The sequence below is a fragment of the Cyrtonyx montezumae genome, unplaced genomic scaffold, assembly GCF_038088225.1.
Source record: "Cyrtonyx montezumae isolate F1298 unplaced genomic scaffold, pur_monq_1.0 scaffold_7, whole genome shotgun sequence".
NCBI lineage: Eukaryota > Metazoa > Chordata > Aves > Galliformes > Odontophoridae > Cyrtonyx > Cyrtonyx montezumae.
In genome coordinates this window covers 34,315,769-34,325,821 of record NW_027072078.1, presented here as the reverse complement: position 1 = coordinate 34,325,821, position 10,053 = coordinate 34,315,769, and the positions used below count along the sequence as shown (strand labels likewise).

General features: G+C 40.9%; 1 protein-coding gene across 1 annotated transcript; it reads left to right on the top strand.

The window, feature by feature from the left end:
- The first annotated feature begins 919 nt into the window (after positions 1–919).
- On the top strand, positions 920–9,653 carry NMI (N-myc and STAT interactor). Its single transcript, XM_065751364.1, has 10 exons — positions 920–939; positions 1,297–1,347; positions 2,727–2,804; positions 3,096–3,254; positions 4,739–4,846; positions 5,848–6,010; positions 6,494–6,600; positions 6,742–6,931; positions 7,580–7,686; positions 8,468–9,653. The coding sequence occupies exons 2-10, from the start codon at positions 1,303–1,305 to the stop codon at positions 8,654–8,656; spliced, it is 1,146 nt and encodes a 381-aa protein (XP_065607436.1). The 5' UTR covers positions 920–939; positions 1,297–1,302; the 3' UTR covers positions 8,657–9,653.
- The last annotated feature ends 400 nt before the right edge of the window (positions 9,654–10,053 follow it).

Genomic DNA, 10,053 nt, shown 5'->3' with positions numbered 1-10,053 from the left:
CATCCACAGCTCTGAAACACCCCCAAGGATGCTGACTGTTCACTCCCTGGGCAGCTCTGCCAGTGCCCGACTGCTCTTTGGAGAAGGAACTGTTCCTAACATCCAACTTGTGCTTGCAGGTCTGGGATCTGATCTATCCATAGTTAGGCTTTTTTTTGAAAGATGGAAATGGAGGTAATCATCAGATTAGGGCTCTAATCTGAGTCACCAAACATACACTATAGCCGGACAAAGGACTTGAAATAAAGATCAATGAGGCCTTAAAAACTTCACTGCAGAATTGTCGGGATTGGAAGGGACCTCTGATGACCATTGAGTCCAGCCCCTGTGATGTTGGCTTGGTTATAGACTTATCTCTGTTGCCTCGTTCCTCGTGCATCAGTCACTGAGCACTCTCATGCTCATGGAACATTTATATATTGAAGGGTTCAGAAAGCAACTGTGCTCCTCTGATTGATAGGAGAGGGCAGCCACCTCCACGATCCATTGCACCCAAAATGGCAGGCAGGCTGTCCCCACCATGACAAGGTGTCCCCAAGATGCTGGGCTGCCTCTGCCCCAAGGAGCAGGCTCCCGGCCATCGCCTTCCTCTCAATTTTCAGAGTTCTGTGCTTCCCAGAAGTTGTTTTTTTTTTTTAATAATGCAGCACTTCCACGAGCAGTTGGTTATTTCTGTCACTGAATGTAAATGCTTTTTTGCCACCTGTCCCCTATAACACAAAGCGCCGCACCGCGGGGCTGGAGGAGGAGGAGGAGGAGGAGGAGGAAGGTACCACCTCCCTTCACGTGATTTCGAGGAAGGGGAGCGGTGACACAGCGGCCCGCAGCGGCTCGGGAACTGCCGGCTCCTCCTCCAGCGGGAAGGAAAGCGAAAGCAGAAGGACAGAAAGGGGGAGGGAGAGGGCATCCCGAGGGGAGCTGGGACCGCCGGCTCCGAAGGTACCGCGGGAGGGGCAGGGGGGGCTCGGGTCGGACGGGACCGTGGGCTCGGGCACCTCCGGGGCTGCGTGTTAGTGCCACGGAAGGGAAGGTTCCTAGCCGAGTTTCAGGGCTGAAATGCACAGCCGTGCGATATGGGAGTTCTCCATGTCTATTGCTTCTGTGTGTAGGACATCGGACCGTGGGACGTGTCGAGTTGGAAGGGAACCGTAGTAGGGAAGGAGGCTTCAAGTGCGATATATATGTCATTTTTGCATTTTTTTTTTAGTGAATGTTGAGTCATCTTATGCTGCTCCGTTCTGGACTATTTGCCACAAGGAGGCATAACTTTGTAATTTTTTTCTCCTCTTCCCACAGGTTCCAATGGATTTATCAAGCCCACCATATTCTCTGATAGATGATGGTTTTGTAAGTATTTCCTGATGGGCTACCTGGAAAAATCCGTATTTGAGAACAGTTCTTTGTCAAGATTTGTGCTTGGACTACTGGGACAGTGCTTCTGAAAAGCCTGTTTAAGCTCCTTCAGTACTTGGGACATTCCTCATCCGCCTCCTTTAATCACACCTTCACTTCCAGGTGCTGTTTCCCAGTATGACATCCCTGCACCACGCAGGGCTGGCCCCTGACTGCCTTCTGTCTCCATAGGAGAGCCCCATCCCAAAGCATTACCGATTCTGTCAGAATTTCCTCATCCTGCCTCGTCTGCTGATTGCTTCCATGGAGGTTTCTTAATGGGGTTTCCTTTCTCTTCCCTTAACTCAGTTCTTGCAGCGTGGGAGGCAGTTTGGATGAAACTTTCCTTTGGATTGCTTGTGTTTCCCTGTTTGTTTTTTTTTTCTCTCAGGTTGAAAACTGTTGCCTTAGAGCATTTTCCATACCAAAGGGGCATCCTTTCTTATCAGCTTCCAGCAGCAGCACGTGCCTCTTTCTGCTTTCCTGTGCTCACTCCCATGAGTGAAGGAATATTTTCCGGTTTTAAGTTATACGCAGATGGGGATCTCCCTGTTACTTAATAGGACTTTGAAACTGGAAGAAGCAGTTGGAAAAAAAAAATTATATGTTATTGTTTTTAGGAAAAACCCAGAATTATCAAGAGGATTATCTAGATAATCTAACGGACCTTTTCCAAGCCTGAGTTTCATGGTTCGCGTTCAAGTTTTATGTAATCTTAAGTAAAAGGGAGGGATTGCTTCAGCAGGTCTCTTTGGATTTTTTTTTTCTTGCAGAATACTGCAGTCATAGAAACAAAACAGAACAGAGAAGATTTTCTCTCTTCTTGGGCTTTATCCATTTGTCATTTCCCTGTGCTTGTGAACTTCTGCCCTGAAATACTTACAGTCTGAAATTCTTTTATTGCCTTCCTCTTGCCTGATGTTACCATTCCTTATCTAATCTCCCCGAGCTGGGAAATATCCCATTTTGTAGTTTTCTCTTCAGAGGAGCTGCTGAGAAAGCCTGTGGATAAACCTGAGTGGGTTTGGGGGGCTTAGTTCTCAGCAGAAGAACACAGAGACCATTTGCTTTTATGATTTAACATACTAGCCTGTGAATACTTACAGTTGGATAGTTAACAAATAACGAGTATTGACCATTTTCCATGTTCCTAGATTTTGATTCTGTTTAGCCATTAAAGTGGCTCATTGATTTGGACTAAGTTTTTGAATTAAAAAATATAATGCTATGTGTGATCCTCTGGCAGGCAGATACTAAGAACTTTTAATGATGAAGTGTCTTTCTTGGTTATTCTCCAGTTGGGAAATAAAACTCAGTGTGTCTTTTCTCTACAGTGTGCAACAACTCCTGACCCTTCTGATACATCAAAAGATGAGATGGAAAGTCTTAAAAAAGAACTGGAGAAATGGAAGGCAAGTTCTCTAAAGTGTGTGGAACCATGGAAATCAGATGAAAGATACTTGGAAGGGCATGAGCCCGTCCTTCTACATCTAAACCCACTTTCCCCTCATTGTACAGATGTTTAAGATGCTCTCTCATCTTTACTGGCACTTGTCTGTGTTAATCTGAATTAGACTTGCGTGTCTAAGATAAATATTTATCCAAAGCATTAAAACTAAGTACGTGTAAAGGGTTTACCTACAGTTTTGTTTGTTGTTGTGGAGAAAAAATAGTCTAAAAGCCTTTTTCTTTCTACTGTCCAGGAAAGACTTGTAAAAGCTGAAAAAACAAAAGCTGACCTTCAACTTAGCAAATCAATTGCTGATAAAGAATATGTGAAAATACAGCATGAGCTGACAGAGCTGAAGGATGCTCAAGAAAAAGCTGATAAAGAAAGTTTTACGTCTAAAGCCGCCTATGAGGTATGGAGAAGGCTTACTCATGGCTGTCAGTATTTCTGGAACTGTGAGGGAATTGTTGGTTAGAAAAGATAAGAGTAATATTTCCATTCCCATTGAAATCACTTTATCAGTTTGCAGACTGTAGGACTAGACTATTTTAAACACAGGTTTCCAATGGCATATTAAGAACCAGTGCAGTAAAATAAATCTTACAGTAATGAGAAACTGAGACTGATCTTATGTACAAAATGAATACAAAAAACAGTCTTCCAAGACTCTCCCGTAACAGATATATTTCAGCTGTGTGTGATGAAGATGGAATTGAATGGGATTGAATAGGTTGTTTCCATTGCTTCATCTGATCCCAGCACCTCCTGGATGAGGTTACAGCACCCAAGGGATTGGCATTTCTTAAGTGACAGCAGGGGAAGGGCCAGAACCTGTCTGAAGATGGCTCTTCTTTCTAGAACAAATTGGTTCATTCCCATTCCCTCAAAGTGCTGTGTCAGCACAGCAACAGAAGTTTCCACAGGCTATAAGGGAGCTGGTTTCAGTGTCATTTTGTTTAGCCTGACTTGTCACTAATGAGAAAGCTAAGCTTCCATACTGCAAGCTATTAAAATATAGTTAAGAGGTTAAGCATTAAAAAATAAAATGAGCAGGACTTGTCTTTATTTTACCAGGAAATATTTACTTGCAGAGAGAATAAAAAACGGAGGATTACATAGCTATGAAACTCAACTGTTTCATCCTTGTGTACAAAGTTCTGTAGCAGCTTTGGTTCTGCTCATACACCTGTTGTTGCTGCTTCCATCACTCCTTACAATCAATCTGGGCCTTTCACACAAATTAGTTTGGATTCATGGGGAAGTCTCTTCTTCCTTCAGCTGCTGTCTGAAAGTTGCTTTTGCCTCTCTGATCCTAAGTGTTTGGACTTCATAGGCAGAAGATGGCATTATCATCATCAGGCTTCTGTTTTACATCATCTTCAGCTGATGGGAACTAGCATATCTCAGTAGCTTCATGACATTAAGGGAAAGTTAATCCAGTAGCTTCATCAATATCTCAGGAGCTTCATGACATTAAGGGAAAGTTAATCCAGTTGCGTGTGGATGGAGCTCACTAACTCTGTGATGTTTTCATCTCTCGATATTTTGCTCCCTGTCTGGGAAATGCTGAATTTAGTTAGAAGGGCTTTAGTGTGTCCTCACCTGCTAACTGACACAGCTATGGGATGCGCTGGGTGATTTATGGTATGCAGTATATGCCTGGAAACACGAATGCTCTGTTTCAAAATCCTTACTGTAATTTACTTTGATTGAAACTGCTCCTTGGTGAGTGAATTTGCCTTGCCGATAGCTAAAGTTATGGAAGAGTGCCTCACGTGTGGCTGTCATTTATAGTATTCAAAAGCTGAAACACTTCCTAACATCTACATATCTTTCTGAAACGTATTTTTATCTTCTGTGTGTGCAATTTTGCATTTAATACTTCTTGGGCTGTAGACAGAACTTTCTGTGCTAAACCAAGAGAACGCTGAGCTGAAGAGGGAGATTGAGAAGCTCAAACAAGACCTTGCAGAATGTTGTTCAGCGCTTTCACAGGATGGTAAGGTAATGCTTGCAATAGTTTACCATTGTTCTTTTGAAGGATGCATTTTTGGTCAATTCCAGACTGTTGAGGTCAGCTGTTTAGCATTTGAACCTCTGTTGGTTTCAGTATGAAGTACAGCTTGATGCTTTATTGTTCTGTTTTACTTGGCAAGATAATGTGAAGGCTAAGGATGTGTAAACAAATATGAGTGTGTGACGCTGAAGACATGAGAAGAGTGAAGAAGAGCAGATAATAATTAAGTGGAAGACACTGGAGCAAGAAATGCACATAGCATTGCTAATTTTCAAGTGCTCACATTTAATATTTCTTGGGTGAGAGGATAACAGAAAGAATGTGTCCTTTGGCAGTAGTGAGAACAGAACGAAAGCAAGCTCCTAGATAAGCTAGTTTTGAAGATAGGTGGCAGGAATGCTTGTACTGTTGTGGCTATTTTGTCTTGGATGCAAACAATATTTTCCTTCTACACAGGGTTTTGTTTTGAAATAGTTACAAAAGGGGAAAGAGAGACATCTGAAACTCCCTGATGTCTTTTAAAGCAGGTTTTCCTAACCCACGTTCTCACGAGTACTTTAACCTATCTTCATTATAAAATGCTTGGCTATTCATGTCTACAACAGTAATATGCAAAGCAATTTATTAACCAATTCACCATTGCTGTAGAGCAGTAATGCAAGTAAGTAAATACCATGAATACTCTGATACTTACATCTTGTAGATTTTACTTAGCAATTCTGATTCTGCAGATAGACTTCAATTGAATTCTTCCCCTATAGTGCTGAGTTCAAATTCAGAGTTAATTAAATGGCAGAATTGCAGCAAGTCAATGTAGTTAGCAGAGTTATACCTCTGTTACCAGCTATGGCTTCAATCTGCTTGACTCTTAACCTTTAAACATTTATATATACGTAATGGCACTTCCAGGCAAGACTATACTGTTTATTTTCCTGTTATGAAATAAATTACGTGAAGTTTGCTCTTTATCTTGATTCTAAAATATTAGATTAAAAAAAAGGTGGCAGAAATGAAAGTGGAGTTCACTCACATGGAAGACACAGAGAGTGACTTTCCAGATATGAACACTCGCTGCGTTTTTACTGTAACGACAAGAATCCCATTCAAACTGAACCAAAACCAAACACTGCTTACTTTGGAAGATGAAGGAGGTATGATGCATACTTTAAGTATAAAATTTATGTCTCTGATGATGCTCTTCATTACCATAATGGCTGACTCCACTATGCATGCATATTGCAGATACAAAGGTAGTGTCTGATCCATTATTTCACCTAAAATCTAACAGTCTTAGCACGCACTCTGTACAGCTGACAGTGATGTGTTTTTACCTGTGGATTTCTGAAATAAAATACCAGGAGTCTAGTATTAATATTTGATACAGCGAGAGCATCTTTTGACAGCATCTTTTATTCTGGTAATAGTATGGTGTTTAAGCTGTTGCCTATAGCTAGTAAGATTGAACAGAAGCAGACGTGCCTGTACATGTGGGCAGTGCAACATGGCTGCCTAACTGTCATTTATTTCTCCTTTAACAATGTAAGAGGAGATCTTGCTTAAGAGACTGACAAGTTGTCAAGTTATAGTGATTAAGCAAGGCTTTTCTTACCTGTAACCGTATCATTTTAACTCAGTTGCCCACAGACTGACACAAATGGGTAAGCATAGTGTGAACCTGGATGGAAAAACAGCGGATTTGAAAGTGGTGCCTTTTACAGTTGGAATGGGAGTCAAATTTGAGGTAATCAACTGAAATACGAAATTATACACACTTGCAGTACTGAACTGAAATACAAAACTATAAAGATACACACTTGCAGTACTTTAGGTTCGGTTTTGTGGGTGTTCTCAATCACAAAATGCACAAAAATTATTTTCCTAGCTCCACGTCACAATTTCTGGAAAGAAGATCAATGTTTCGGAAATCCCTGAGCTACCAATTCCTGATGAGTGGATGAGAGACAAACTAGAGCTAAATTTCTACAAATCCGAACATGGAGGAGGAGAAGTAGAAAATGTAAAATATGACAGGAGGTCTAGAGCAGCTGTTATTACATTCACTAGACCTGGAGGTATTGTATGTAATGTTTTGTTAGTGGATTTACAAGCCATGTTGTCCAGTCCCTTATGTTCTGAGTTAACTTGACCAGTGAATGCAGCTAAGTCTTCCCCAAGGAGAGTTAAATAGACCAGGAAAAGATGTAGGTTCACCCACACATCTGTGAATAAAGCAGTACTTGTATCACATTCCTTTTTGATCAAACATGACTTGATATGCAGCTTGCCTGCTTTGTTCCTTTGTTAACTTTGTCAGAAATCCTTTTCTGCTTTGGATTGCTGGACACATCTTATGAAAATTAAGAAAACATGTTTGATTTTTAGCTCTTGTTCCATAACAAAGAACTGAGAGAAGCATTAAGATTGCCCAACTGGAGGCATTCTGGTTTAAATGCATGAAATTCTACAGAGATCAGTAGACCCACATCTATTTAGAACAGCTGCTTTAGATTTATTTCAGAAGCTCCTGTGGGTATTTACTCATTTTCTGTAAATGACAAATAAACATATTTATTTTAATTTGCATATGAAGAACCTGCAAATGCACTATCATATATAATTCCTAAATCCAAGTAGAAAGGTTAATCTGCTCTTTGACGTGCATACAAAATACATTTTAGGTTATAGTATGTTCTTTTTCTTGTTCTTTTTCCCCCTTACAGCAACAGCCAGCATTGTGAAATCTACTAAATACCCTTTCTATGTAAATGGAAGGTGCCATAGGCTTTCTGTGTCCCCAAGCACTGACGTACACTTGGAAAAGCTTCAGGTAAATTAGGATAAGTAGAGCAGATCTATAGGAAACACGAGAAATGGGCAGAACTTTCAGTTCCGAGGACTGCTGAAGTTTTGGATATGAAGTTTCACAAACTGAATACCAAGGTGTGACTGCAATATGCTGGTAGTCTTATACTCTGTACTATGCAAGCCATCATTTCTTTTAAAATGGTGAGCATATCTTACATTGACCAAATTACATCGTTACGTCTGCGCCAGGTGTGAGGCAGATACAGAATAGTTAGTGAAGCAGGTTAATAGTAGCACAAAAATGTGCTTCCATGGCACAAAGCACTCTTCTCTTCATCCCTGATGAGAGGCAGTGCTGATAATCTCAGCAGAGAGCCTTGTTCTGTGAAGCAGCTGCTGATTCATTCCTTCATACAGTCATTTGACCCAAATAGTGACTTGTTTTCCTGTAGCTCTAGTCTGCTTGCTCAAGATATTCTCACTGAATTTGTCTTCTGCTTTGTATGAATGGGTTGTAATCAAGTCTGTGTTGTGTGTATAATCAGGCCTTTATAATGAAAGCCTTAACTACAGTGTGTGCATGTATGAGATATAGAGCATCCTTGGCAGATGCCGTGTGTGATGAGGTATCAAACAACTTTTATTTTCAGTTGTAGGTACGTAGCACATTGTCCAAAGTCATAAAATGTAGTCAAAGATCCCAATGGATGAGTGAGAATATATTTATTTCCAGTATCTGTCAGTTCCTTTAGGTGTATCTGCAACAGCTGCTGTGTAATACAAGTTGATTTTTCTTTCAACAGCTCTTTTCAGGTGTTTCTCAGAAGACCATTCTACTGAAAGGAATCATAGAGACTGAAGAGGATGAGGAAAGTGTGCAGGATATGATTGAAATTCATTTTCAGAAACCTAGTAATGGTGGTGGGGAAACAGAGAGTATCAAATATGTATCGAAAGGAGCTACCTGGGTTTGTTTTGAGGAGGATGCTTAGAATGCCACATAGATCTCTCAGAAGTTCTGAGCTTTTGCTTCATCAGAGGGATAAGTTACACCATTGGCTCTTGTATAATTGTGCTTTAATATTCTGAAACTGAAAAAGAGGGCCTTACCCTTCTGATGTGTTTAATGGCATAAGCTTGGAACAGAAATTCATTAAAACTTAATGCTTAGTGTGCCAGGTGTTCCTGATGAAAAAAAAAAAAAAAAAGCCTTCATCTGCACGCATAACTTAATCTAAGATTGCTCCTTGCACATTAACAGATTTTGCATCTTTTAAATTTTATATGGATTTATCCCACTTTAGAGTATGCAACCACTCCATCTTTAATTTTCGTTACAAAAGCCATATAACTGCATTGTAAAACATCATCACAGATCCACAGTTCTGGGGCGGGGGGGGGGGTTATTGGTGTGTACCAACATAACTCAAATACTTGAAAGCAACTATTGCATACAATACCCGTTACTGAATTAGTGATAAAGCTACAGCACTAGTGATGTGTATTTACATATACATGCTGGTTGTGAAAAATACCAAACGTTTCCTAATGAACTTGAAACTTGTGAAAAAAGACACATCAGTGGTACTGCTTTTAGCTGCCAAGATGCTGGTGCTTCCTTGGCACTTCCTCCACGATCTGATCCAAATGCTACTGAGCTTCTGATGAGTTAATAGCTTAGTATGCCTTTTTTTTTTTCTACACTGGCATTTTTGTTTTCTGTATTTTTCCAATGTAAAATCTTACAGATGCCTGTTTAAAACAAGTTGCTTTGGAGCAGAGCTGGAGAAACATGGTGGTGCCTGAGGTATTTATTGGGTGGCATGGGCCTGGCCAGGCTGCCAGCTCTGTGAGGGTATGCATCAGGGGGGAAAAAGGCACAGAGAGTTATAGGGGAAGTGATTTTTCTTCTGCATTTAAACTTCCCTTTTTGTTTCCAGTTTTGTCTCTAAAAGAACTGCGAAATAAAACAAGTGCCTCAAAAGCAGAGGATTTCTCCTCCAGCAGTGGTTGTATTTTTTTTTCTCTCTTTTTTTTTCCTGCTGTCACCCTATTTAGTTGCCAATCGACAACAGCAATCTGCAACATGGAAGCAGTAACAGCGAAAGGAGCTTACTTCTGTGGTGTTGGAGGCGCTCGAGAGGGTGGAGATAGAATCATAGGATCACTCAGGTTGGAAAAGACCTTAAAAATCGAATGCAACCACGACCCGGCCATAGTGCCCTCACTCTAACAACCTTCTGCTAAATCACAGCCCTGAGCACCACATCCAAATGGGTTTAAGCACATCCAGGGATGGTGGCTGCACCACCTCCCTGTGGAGCACATTCCAGTGCTGAACAACCCTTTCTGTAAAGAAGTGCTTCCTGATATCCAGCCTAAACTTACC

Bases quoted from the DNA above. Each gene is read 5' to 3' on its own strand.
- NMI (XM_065751364.1), top strand. From the start codon at position 1,303: ATGGATTTATCAAGCCCACCATATTCTCTGATAGATGATGGTTTT. The intron at 2,805-3,095 runs GCAAGTTCTCTA...TCTACTGTCCAG, and splicing joins AAGAACTGGAGAAATGGAAG to GAAAGACTTGTAAAAGCTGA. The intron at 6,011-6,493 runs GTATGATGCATA...ATTTTAACTCAG, and splicing joins TACTTTGGAAGATGAAGGAG to TTGCCCACAGACTGACACAA.